Source organism: Chenopodium album, chromosome 20 (genome assembly GCF_948465745.1).
Source record: "Chenopodium album chromosome 20, dcCheAlbu1.1, whole genome shotgun sequence".
In the NCBI taxonomy this organism is placed as follows: domain Eukaryota; kingdom Viridiplantae; phylum Streptophyta; class Magnoliopsida; order Caryophyllales; family Amaranthaceae; genus Chenopodium; species Chenopodium album.
The window spans coordinates 39,115,564-39,128,768 of NC_137853.1; the positions used below are offsets into that span (position 1 = coordinate 39,115,564).

Genomic DNA, 13,205 nt, shown 5'->3' on the forward strand with positions numbered 1-13,205 from the left:
TAATTGGTTATATTCAACAAGGTTACCTAAATCGTTTAGAACCTTGAAGCTAAGAGTAATAATTAAACATGCGATGGTTAATTATTCAACCAAGAATTACAAGAGTTGTAATCAGTAAAGAGTTTACTCACCTTGAAAATGTAATGGTTGATGCGGAGCTTCACTCTGGTTAATTATTGCACAAATAAAGGATCTTGGAATCATTTTATTCAATAGGGGTCAATTTAAAATTGAATAAAATGCTTTAAAGTTACCAATAAATTCTAAATTACTTATGGTACTTTAAATTTATTAAACATAATTATTGAATTTTGCCTCGTTTTGTTTTTGTTTGTAGATGAATAACTTATATGACAACACAGATTTACCAATGAAACTCAATTTAAGGCTTAATCTCAGAAACTACAGGCAATGGGAGGGCGAATTGAGAAATGTTCTCACAAGCTTCAAGCTTGATGCTCGCTTATATGTACCTGTTGAGAACAAGTGTGCTCCTGGTCAGGACCCTGAAATGCATGCAAAATTAGTTTTGGATGCAATAAAGGTCAAGAACCTAATACTGGAATCTATTCCAAACTGTTGGTACAATAGGTTCAGACGGTATGAGGTGACCAACTTATATCAATGTCTTCGTGCTATCTGTAGGGGTGGCATGGGGGCATTGGGTAGCGGAGGTTCAAATGATCCACATGTAAGAGAGATCGTTAACTCGATCCCTCAGATTTACTATTCCTGGCTGACAGTTTAAGGTATGAGACTTACCGGATTCATGGTAAGATAATGGCAAAGAAACTCTTACCTGGTCAGTCAGTGAGGAACCATGTCAATGAATTGGTTGATATGATCAACCAAATGGATGTCCTCGGGAAACCGATCGATGATGACTTTGCGCGTGACATTATCTTGTTCTCGCTCCATGCTGGTTTTGACATTGTGAGACTTTCTCATAATGATGAGGGATCATCAGCGAATTTGATCAATATCTTACTTAACCATGCTGAGGAGTACCTGATTAGGAGAGATTGCCAGTGCTTCTATTGTGGTGGATGGCAAGTCCATACACCAGGGTGTCACCATTATACACCAGTGAAAACAGAAGGTAAGGTGTTACTTGATGTTTTTGTTGTAGAAATTAATCTTACTTCATCTTCCACTTGGGTATTTGATACCGGTTGTGGTGCTCATATCGTTAATGACGTGCAGGGCTTGAAAGAAAGTAGGAGGCTAGATCCAGGGGAAGTGACACTTCGAGTAGGAAATGGAGCAAAAGTTGCTGCACTTGCTATTGGGAGTTATCATTTGAGACTTCCTTCTGGACTAATTTTAGTACTTAATAACTGTTATTTCGTTCCCAGCATTACTAAAAACATTATTTCAGTTCCAGTTTTAGATACTGAAGGTTTTTCATTTGAAATAAGAGACAAACGTTGTTTTATTTCAAAAGAAAACATGTTATATGCTAATGCTAAGTTAATTAATGGTTTGTATGTTTTGGAATATACAACTCATGTCTACAACATAGATCATAAAAAGCAGAAAACAGATGGTTCAAACCCAACTTACCTATGGCATTGTAGGCTTGGACATATTAACCAAAAGCGCATCCAGAAATTACGTAAGGATGGACTCCTTTCTTCTTTTGATTATGAATCATTTGAAAACTGTGAGTCATGCTTGCTTGGGAAAATGACTAAGTCACCCTTTACGGGTGTAGGTGAAAGAGCTAGTGACCTTTTGGGACTCATACATACAGATGTGTGTGGACCAATGAGTTCAAAAGCCAGGGGTGGATATAATTACTTCATTACTTTCACTGATGATTTAAGTAGATATGGTTACATTTACTTAATGAAGCTCAAGTCGGAAGCCTTTGAAAAGTTCAAAGAATTCCAGAATGAAGTACAAAACCAGCTTGGGAAGACAATTAAGGCACTACGATCTGATCGTGGTGGCGAATATTTAACCCAAGAATTTGATGAACATCTGATTAATTGTGGAATACTTTCACAATTAACCCCTCCAGGGACACCTCAATTAAATGGAGTGTCAGAAAGGAGAAATAGGACTCTACTAGATATGGTTCGGTCCATGATGAGCTTTACTGATCTTCCCATATCCTTTTGGGGATATGCATTAGGAGCAGCTTCCCGAGTACTAAACAGAAGCCCATCCAAAGCAGTTGAGAAGACACCATATGAATTATGGAAAGGAAAAGTTCCAAATTTGTCTTATCTCAAGATTTGGGGTTGTGAAGCCTATGTAAAACGTTTACAAAGCGATAAACTACACCCTAAATCAGACAAGTGTTTCTTTGTGGGCTATCCTAAAGAAACACAAGGGTATTACTTCTACAATCGCGAAGATAACAAAGTGTTTGTTGCTCGCAATGGTGTCTTTCTAGAAAAGGAATTTCTATCTAGAAAGCCAAGTGGGAGTAAAGTGGTTCTCGAAGAAATTCGAGACGAGCAACAAATGGATGTGGATAACACCACATCAGAGGCGAGGGCGCATGAAACGATTAATCATGCGTCGGAGCAAGCTAATTCCACCAGCGAGACTCCTATCGTCCCACTTGAATCTAATTCATGCGAAAATCTTCAAGGAGTTGGAGAGAAAATTTCTACTGTTGCTCCTACCCCACGCAGGTCTGCCAGAATCAGAAACAAACAGTTTGTCGAGATTCTGTTAACTGAGGATTCTGAAATCTTCTTATTGGAGAATGAGGAACCCACAACCTACAAGCAAGCTTTGGTGAGCCCCAACTCAGATAAATGGCTTGAGGCCATGAAATCCGAAATGGAGTCAATGTCTGAAAATAAAGTGTGGACCCTAGTTGACTTGCCTGATGGGGTAAAACCCATTGGTTGCAAATGGGTCTACAAGATTAAAACAGACAAGGATGGAAATGCCTACATCCATAAAGCAAGACTAGTTGCAAAAGGGTTCAGACAGATTCATGGTATTGACTATGATGAAACTTTTTCCCCAGTAGCAATGCTTAAGTCCATTCGGATTCTTCTAGCGATCGCCGCATTTTTCGATTACGAAATATGGCAGATGGATGTCAAAACCGCATTCTTGAATGGGTTCTTGAAGGAGGAAGTGTATATGACACAACCTGAGGGTTTTGAAGATCCAGAAAATCCTAGAAAGGTATGCAAGCTTGAGAAATCCATTTATGGATTAAAGTAGGCATCCAGGAGTTGGAATCTTCGTTTTGATGAAGCAATCAAAAGGTTTGATTTTGTCAAAAGTGAAGAGGAACCTTGTGTATACAAGAAGTTTAGTGGGAGCAGCATAGTCTTCTTAGTCTTGTATGTGGATGACATACTTCTCATGGGAAATGACATACCAATGCTTGAATCAGTCAAGGAATGGTTGAAGAGTTGTTTTTCCATGAAAGACTTAGGAGAGGCCGAATACATATTGGGGATCAAAATCCATCGAGATAGGTCTCGAAGGATGATTGGACTAAGTCAAGAGACTTATATTGATAAGGTTCTTGACAGGTTCGAGATGACAAACTCCAAGAGAGGTTTTCTCCCCATGTCCCATGGCATTACGCTCAGTAAATCTCAATCCCCGGTTATGCCAGATGAGATGAGACGTATGGCTATCATTCCTTATGCTTCTGCAATAGGATCGATAATGTATACCATGATTTGTACAAGGCCGGATGTTGCATATGCTCTAAGCATGTGCAGCAGGTTTCAGGCAAATCCAGGTGAAGCACACTGGACAGCTGCCAAGAACATCCTTAAGTACTTGAGAAGGACGAAAGGAATGTTTCTAGTGTATGGTGGCGAAGATGAATTGGTTGTCAAAGGTTATACGGATGCGAGTTTCCAAACAGACAGGGATGACTTCAGATCTCAATCTGGATACATTTTCTGTCTGAATGGAGGAGCAGTGAGCTGGAAGAGTTCGAAGCAAAGCACTGTCGCAGACTCTACGACAGAATCAGAGTATTTGGCTGCTGTTGAAGCAGCTAAGGAAGCTGTTTGGATAAAGAAGTTCCTGACTGAGCTGGATATCGTACCAAGTGCTCAAAAGGGTATCGAAATATACTGTGACAATAATGGAGCCATTGCTCAATCAAAGGAAGCTAGGTCACACTTCAAATCCAAACATGTAGAGAGGAAGTTTCACCTCATTCGAGAGATTGTTGACAGAGGAGATGTCAAGATGAGCAAAATTCACACGGATGAGAACATCGCTGATCCGCTTACTAAACCCCTTCCAATGCCTAAGCATGAGAAGCATACTAGTGCAACTGGATTGAAGCGAATGGTGTAATTAGAAGTTGTTATTTGTTTTGAGAAAATAAATTACATATGTAATACATTCATTTGCAGAATTATGTTTAATCAGAAATTATCTTTTCTCTTATTTAATTGTGGTTTCAATATTAAATAAAATGTCCAAAAATAATTATGGATTGATGGGCTCATCAGGTTATCTATTAGATAGAGACCTGGTGTATGAAACCCCACAGGTGAACAAAATCCACATATTATTTAAGTTCCTAGTTCGAAATCATTAAAGTGGACATAAATGATTTCAATGAATGGACTAGCATGTAAGATTGATTGGATAGCTCGGTTTCATGGGCTATAGGAGCATAGTGATAAGGCTCGGTCAATCACATGGATATGCATGAATGATGCAGGATCGAACTATAGACCTACTTTGAAGTTCAAGTATAGAACTTCCTGATATATTAGTGGATTCCTTTGACATGAGTGGAACATTGGTTTCATTCAATGGATGATATAACTGTGGTACATTCAAACGTCTTCCCGTAACTGGAGATTATAAAGGGTGTTTTCTGGTTATTTCAGAAGTTGAGTGGGAGCTTTGGTTGCCACAAGATTGGATAGAGTCTTCCTATTTATTTAGGAATGTGTCATGTTTTGGCCTCTTGAAGAGGGAGAATTCAGAAAATGCATGGCCATGCTCAAATGTGTTATATAATAACCATTTGTTTTGTAATTCTAACTCGGATTTCAAGAAACGATTTGTAGATTAATATAGATCGCATAAGATGCAATCATATTATCAAATCGACACAAAATGACTTAAGGAATTTGAATATTGCGCACTTGTCTCAGACAAGTGGGAGATTGAAGGAATTGTGTCTTCGATAAGTGCAATTACTAGATATATCAAGGATCACTATTATGGAGATAATAAGTTCATTCTATTGGGGCGTCATCCTCTGTTGCTAGACTATGAGAGATGATTTTTGGGCTAGTCAAATAGCCCAAAGCCCTTTAGAATGGATCCTATATTGGTCACACACAAGGGTATTGGGTTAAGCAAGTTAGAGGCCCATTAATGGGCCTTATGAGCAATCAATTAGTCATAAGCATGAGTGGGCTAAGTATAGTTTGAGTGGGATTAGGAAGTGGGCTTGGATTTGGACTTGGGCTATTATTTAGAGATGTGATCTATAAATAATAGCCTTGCCTAGGGTTGAATATAGAAGTCACAATTGACAATACAGTGAATTGTGAATCAAGCAACCATCATCCAAAGGCCCTCATCCTCCCTCTCTCACACGCACGCCTCTCCTCCCCTCTCACCCACGGCCGGCCACCCCTAGTGGCCACGTGGTGTTGCGCGGTGGTTCTTGCCTGGTTGATCGTTCGTCCATCTCCGTAGAAGGTCGATAGAAGTGTTCTTTCGCGACTAACTAGCATTAGTGGAGGTCTTAATCTGTGCCCGTGGACCAAGTAGAGGAATCGCATTTGAGGTTCTTTATCTCCCCATTGTTCTTGCTCGATCATCGTGGAATCACGCTTCAAAGGTATAATTCTTACTTCTTTATGTGTTATGCATGAGATCCTTGGTTTGGTGCTATATGAATATGATTCATGTTAATTCCGCATTTAGTACCTATAATCTCCTACAAGACTATCGGCATTGTTTTCCATTAAAAAAACAAAAACGGAGACCATATATGAGACAAAGGGATGGAGTAATTTAAATTCCGTATCAACATGGATATTTAATTATTTATCTACCTGGAATATATTTTTGATAGACGTACAAAGGGGTTATATTTTACATGGTGTGTTTACATGGTGTGCATTTATCATAGTTTATATGATTCAATATGTTATGTGTTTGTTACATGTGAATTTTTTTTTAAAAATGTCGTATGACTTTTTATTAATGAATACATTTTCGGATTTTCTTATTAAGAAAATAATTGGCTTAAACACAATTTATATAAAAGTAAGAAATGCTTTATAAACGTATGAGTCTAGTCCCTTTTTTTTTATTAAAATAATAGCTGGTGGAAGATACGCTTGTGTAGAGGGTAGACAGTAGACATCTTTGTAGAAATTAGAAAAGCGTAGCTTTTGGCAATTGCGATTGGCTATAATTATCCACGCACTCCTTTAAAACTGAGGTCATATTCATATATATATAGCTTAAATTTTCTTGGAACACGACTTGGCAACCATAACTGTCAATCAGTATGACTTTTGTTTAAACAGATGTCATTTAAAGGAGATGTTAGATTGCATTGCAAATTGCAATAATAGTATGGAGGACATTAGTCACATACTCACATTACATTGTTACTTTGACAAATGACTACCAGCAAGGCAGCAACTAAAGTTGACACTGGGCCGCTCACAACACGTCACGATATAGGCCTGGCTTGACATACAAATTTTTGCCTAAACTCTAATGTAGGCATTAATCCCTACACCCCCCTTTTACGACGCCGTATCTCATTATCTCAAATCTCAACTCCACTTCACTGCTGCCCCTTACATCACGCACCTAACAACTTCCACATTGCCACCAGCCACAATTAGGCCATTCTCACCACAACAAGTAAGCAAAGAAGCTACAGAGTTTGCACGCAACTCAATCGACTTCGCTCAACCTGTATTTTTGCTCGAATTTTCGGGACAAGAATTAATTTTATATTATAGAATTTATATTTTTTCCTCGTTATCTCTGCATTTTTTCAAGGATAAAGATAGTGCACTTCATGGTAATGGTATATTTGATCACAAATTGATAATTCTAACTTGTGTTCAATCAGTTTAATAAGCAAACAACAAGCCTAAAAGCAATATTATATTACTTGTACGATAAATTATAGGAATGAAGATACGATTATTTGATAGAGTTTAAGTTATGCTTATGCATGTATTTTATATCTTATTAAAATCGGCATCGTATGTTTAAGGATCTTAGTAGATAGTCTAACAGGATGTATAAATATTGTGCTTTAATTTGCTCACTTAATGAACGTTGAATACTTATGCCTAATTTTACATATAACACAAGCGAAATCCTAAAGAAAGTTTGAGCCAAAATTTCCTAATTTTGGGTTGGGATGGAGATTTAAACACAGGTCATAGTAATGCTATTTTTTGTTGTTGTTGTGGCAGTGGCAATGACGAGGCAATTACAAATAGTAACTCTAAACTGCACAAATTGTGACAATGAAAATGAACATACTTAGCTTCTAAAATATACATATTTGTCTCTTAAAATGAACATGTACTTAAATACATATTGTGATGTATGGTTCATTTTAAATTCATAATATACAAAATATATAAATGTCAATGTTTGAAAATAAATGATATACGTAGTATTATTAAAAATTGAATTTCAACTAATATTAAATTTTGGATGAATATCTTCAAATTTGAAATTGAATATTTGATAAAAATTTAAATAAATGTTTATAAAATGAAAATGAACACAAACTAATATATGAACAAACCATTAATATATGGATGGACACTTAGCAATATGGAAATGATCATATGTTAATATGAAAGTGAACATGTATCAAAATAAAAGTGAACATTTAAATAATAAATAACATGAAAATGAACATAGTTTAGTGTGGAAATGATCATATGTTGTTAATATGAAATTAGACATGTATCAATTAAATAAAAATGAACATCTAAATAATAGTAACAGTAAGTCTAGCATCATTCATTTAATAGATTTTGTATAACCAATTTAATTGAATTATGTTATAATTTTGGAACATTCTTATATTCTTAAAGTATATTCCATTATAATTATATTGTAAGACTCACGCATTTCAATGCAAAACTATGCGTGATTAAGATTAATTCTGATGCAGCAGTGTTCCCTCCAAGTGGGGTGGGTCTTGGTGGTGTTATGCGTGATTATGTAGGTGATGTGGTGGTCTCGACTTGTCTTAAGCTGGAGGCTAAGTTTGAGGTTGATGTAGTTGAAGCTCTTGCCATGAGACATGCTCGAAACATAGCTCTGGAGTCTGGGTTTCGACATGTGTGTTTGGAGACCGATTGCTTGAAGTTGCATAATCACCTAGTGAAAAGAATCATCCCTACTACTGCCTTTGGGATGATTGTGAAGGACATTCTTCAACTCACTCTTTCTTGTCATTCAATTGCTTTTTCTTTTGTGAGGAGGAGTGGTAATTATGTTGCTCATAATCTTGCAAAGCTTTGTATTTCTTTTAATGAGCTTAGAGTGTGGATGGAAGAGTATCCTTGTGATGTAACCGAATTTGTTTTGGCTGATCGGAGCCACATTTGATTGAATAAAGAGCTTGCTCCCTGTCAAAAAAAAAAAAAAAATGTAAAACTATAGAAAACTACAAATTGTTATTAAAATTCCTTATTATATGGACATTTGTCAGAAATCAAAGGATCGTCTATTAATATGCGAATAATGACTATATACTAAGATATAAATGGACATTTATCAAAATGAAAATGAACATTCAACCAAAAGAATTTTTTCATAGTTCATCGAGTAAATACTATAGGTTGTGCAATACGAGTTTGTTCTCCTATAGTTATTACTTTAACTAAATTGTCAATGTATCTATAGCTCAGTAGCTTGCTGTACATGTATTAATATAACAATGAACATGCATCCATATTTAATACAAGAATAGACATTTATAAAAATATCAGTATGAAATTCACAAAAAAAAATTAACAAATATTTATAAATACAAAAAAGAACATTAATTATTACGAAAATGAACATACACCATGTATATATCAATATCACAATAAATATATATTAAATAAAATGATCATGTATCAATATAAAAATGAACATTTATCGACATGAAAATGAACATTAATAATAAAAAAATTCAACTTTTTTTTAAAATTTTTTTTTTTTTTTAAAAAAAAAAAAAAAACTATAATACATTTTCTTTCTTGATTTGGGAACAAAAAAGAAAGCATCTATGCTTATGATAATTGTCAATTAGAAAGAGAAAGTAGTATGAAAATGACTAGTAAAAGAACAAATCACACACTTCAAGTCACACACACGCACGATTATTCATCTTTGTCGGCCATCGATGGCCGTCGTCGTCGACAACAACTTTGAAGTATTGAAGCGTTGGAGATTTGGGAATGCAGAACCATGGAGGTAGTTTGGAGGGTGTTCAAATAGTTTTATCATTACTTGATAGAAATGTCATTGTTGGCTCGCGATCTCGATGGTTTTAGAAGCGTGTCATTTTGATGGGTGTAGGTTCTGAGGGTAGTGGGAGGCTAAACGCATCATTTAAGAGGGAGTGTAGGTAGAGTTACATACACTATAGTCTAGGGATAAATAATTAGGCTTGACACGTTATTGTGCATGTGGGCCGTGGTCCGGGTCAGGTCCACCTTTTTTTGGAAGAAGCACGATAAGGAACGACACGATCGGGCCCGACACAACAAAACAGTTAAACAACGCAATTTTGCTTAGACGAGCAAGCCCGACACGATGGCACGTGGGTCTAGGCCGTGCACCGGCTAACATTTTGAAAACTTTGGCTTGGCACGACACAAAACTCGTGGGCCAAGGCTAACTAACCTCAAAGCACGTGGGCCCGCCACAGCCCAGAGCCATGTTTAGCGACAACTATGTAACAATGACAATCATAATAGTTTTGCAACATATTTCGATCTTTGCCTAAGTAAATTAAGATATGCGCTCAAAGTATTACACCGTATAAGGATGTCATGTAGCTTATAGAATAGTTGGTTAATGTTTCAGAAATGGTATTCAAGATTTTAAATTGAATCTTTCTACGTCATTGTCCTTGCAACTCGATCACTTTAATTAACCGATAATATAAGGTAGAATTTTTTATAAATTAAACATTGAAAAGACCGTGTGAATTGGGTGCCTTTCTATTGAAAGGTTATGTTGTATGGAGCGTGGTTAGGACTCTTAAGAGTGATGGTGTCAAGTGGGGTAGTGATCAAGTGAGTAGGGAAATAGAACTATAGAAGGGTGGAGTAAAGAAGCGGCAAAATCATAATCTAAATATCTAATATTGCAATTGTGAGTGCTCAGAGCACTCACATTAGTAAGCAAAAAAAAATGTTCATTCTCTCTCTAGCCACTTTCTCTCTCTTCAAAATTTGAGCATTTTTGGTGAGCAAATTCTATCCCATTAGTTAGCAAAAAAAATGATCATCATTCTCTCTCCTAATTTTTATTTTTAAGAAAATTTGGGAATAACAATAATATAGAGTGTTTTTGTGATTTATGAAATTATACAAAAATATGTCAAAATGGACCTCTATTGATAGAGAAAAAAAAATTATAATCGTTGCTGATTATATATATATATATATATATATATATATATATATATATATATATATATATATATATATATATATATATATATATATATATATATATATATATATATATATATATATATATAATCAAAATTGGCCAAAAAATAGCTGTTTTAATTTAATTACCGTTTGAAAACGGTAACATTTGCTGATTGGGTGAAGAGGCTGACAGGGAGAGTTGCTCATTGGAGAGTTGCTGGGCCCCACGTAGTTACTGTTCATCCTCAAATTTGCTCATAGGATGAGCAAAATGAGAAATGCTCATGAGCATTTTTCAATATGCTCATTGATGAGAAACCATGTCTAACAAATTTGCTCACCATTTTTGCTCATGAGCAAAAAAATGCTCACTGATGTGAGTGCTCTTATAATTATTTCCCATAAATTCAAACATCATTAGATATGTGTGGAAAATGTGGGAATCAGTTTAATACAAAAAGCTATTCTATATAGACATGTCAAATCTTTAATTTTTCGAAAAAGTAGTTGAGACTCCATCTTAATTTTGGGTTTATGCACTCCTTCTACCATCCCGAGGTTCCCAATTGTTACTTTCGTTTGACTTTTTATGATTTTAAAGACAGAGCTATAACAACTTAAATTTTTAAAAATTCATAAATGACAAATCATAATCTCATATGACTATATTACTCCGTATATTTTATTAATTAATGAGTATTTGTGTCTTTTAAAACCCGGCTAAAAAATCAATGGAGCAATCTACTAATCTTCTAAAAATAAACTAAAGGAACAACCGCTGACATCATATTATCCACGTGACAGCTTTATAAGAAAAATTTTCCCGCCTAAATAAAAATCTGACGTCATTATATTTTCTTTGATTTCAAATTTAATTTCTCCTCCTCTCAATTTATCTATACTCTTTAATTTATTTATTTTTCTTCTATCACCAACTATTGGTTCTAATACATCTTTCCCTTATGCTTCATCGAACAAAATACTTTGATGTATACATTTTTTCTATTTTCTAGTATATATTACAAGTTTAAAATCATTATTTATTTGTTTAATTAAATTCGTATATTAAAAATCTAACTTTTACGTATGTGCTTAAATTTTCATATTCGGTTTGTTTTTCTTCAAAATTAATTTTATAAAATTAGCATTTACAACTAATGGTTATATCTCAATAATTTTTCTGATACGTAATAATACATAAAATATATATACTCTATATTTCCGTGCATCGCACGAGACTAATCTAGTATAAGCAATAAAGGAGTAGCTCACTAGAAGTCATGCTCATTTCTCCGCCTAGAACCACCAGATTGCCACCACGAGTCCATGGTCCAACTTCAAGCTTTTCCATCCAAAAAAACTTGCGTGGGCTCACACACACTATGTAGTTTCTTTTTCTTTTTGATAAGTAGCCCAATACCTCACATATTTATATAATGGCATCCCTAAAAAGTTCGAGACCGTATAAAAAAGGATCAAGAAAAATTAACCTTATCATCATTCTCTTGAAAATGTAAATGAGCACCAAAAAAAAAAAAGAAACTTGAAAATGTAAATGATAAATTAGTTTTGTTGATTTATTTTTCTTTTTGATGAAAAATATAAACATACTTTTACTTTTAACAAAAAGATTGATTCATTAATAAAAAAGTCATACAACTTTTATAAAAAAAAAAAAAAAAAGTCATACAACATTTACAGAAAATTTATATCTAACAAATGCATGATAACTAAATTAAATAAAAAATCCTTTCAGCAAAGCTATGATCAATTTTTTTATCAAATAAAAGGGTCCCCAATTATTATCATCGTAAACCTACTTTATTTGTTTTTATTTAGTGGGCACATTTTTAAATGTTTAAATTTGTTCTTAAATCCTTAATAAAATGATTTTTTTTATTTCATTAAGTCTCTACTATTTAATTGACACCCTTATTGCCTAAAAAAAAAATGACACCCTTATTTTTGTTTAATGACATAAACCTACTTGGTTATTTTTATTATTATAATTATTATTATTTCTCCCACCAAACTTTGTACTCCATACTTATTATATACTAAATCAACAATACTCCGTACAAAATTCAATTTAATTTGCATAAATCCTTACATCGGTATGTGTCAACGAAATAAGTAAAAAGGGAGTAATTCAATACCAAATTAGTTAAACAAATTTGACTAAGGGCCTGTTTTGATTTATTGAACTAAACTGAATTAAACTGAACTGAGCTGGACTAAACTAAATTGTTTATGAGAGAAGAAAAGTAAGAACTAAACTAAACTAAATTAAGCTGAAGAGATCAGACCCTAACACATTTATCAATGCTCATTTTAACCATTAATATTTGCAATTACGAGTATATAATATTAACACATACTTGTATAAAAAGGCAATATTGATATAATGAAAATATACCTTTAACGGCTTTAAGATTAGTTTTAAAAACATTTTACAGCTGTATTATTTAAGTAACCCAACTCGATTGAGCAAATATGTCACTATATACTTTGAATACTCCTTATACTTTTTATAGTAACTCTGTTTCAAATTATTTACAACGATTTAATATAAAGTGTGTGAATAAG

General features: G+C 34.3%; 1 protein-coding gene across 1 annotated transcript; it reads left to right on the top strand.

The window, feature by feature from the left end:
* The first annotated feature begins 6,602 nt into the window (after positions 1 to 6,602).
* On the top strand, positions 6,603 to 8,574 carry LOC145597206 (uncharacterized). The gene is made up of 4 exons (XM_081653360.1): positions 6,603 to 6,629; positions 6,709 to 6,906; positions 6,994 to 7,021; positions 8,135 to 8,574. The coding sequence occupies exons 1-4, from the start codon at positions 6,603 to 6,605 to the stop codon at positions 8,572 to 8,574; spliced, it is 693 nt and encodes a 230-aa protein (XP_081509486.1).
* Positions 8,575 to 13,205: the final 4,631 nt, after the last annotated feature.

What these genes read in the sequence shown, in the direction of transcription:
- LOC145597206 (XM_081653360.1), top strand. Translation starts at nt 6,603, where the DNA reads ATGACTACCAGCAAGGCAGCAACTAAA. An exon ending in CAATCGACTTCGCTCAACCT is followed by an intron (nt 6,907 to 6,993) that starts GTATTTTTGCTC and finishes CATTTTTTCAAG; the next exon opens with GATAAAGATAGTGCACTTCA. An exon ending in TAGTGCACTTCATGGTAATG is followed by an intron (nt 7,022 to 8,134) that starts GTATATTTGATC and finishes ATTCTGATGCAG; the next exon opens with CAGTGTTCCCTCCAAGTGGG.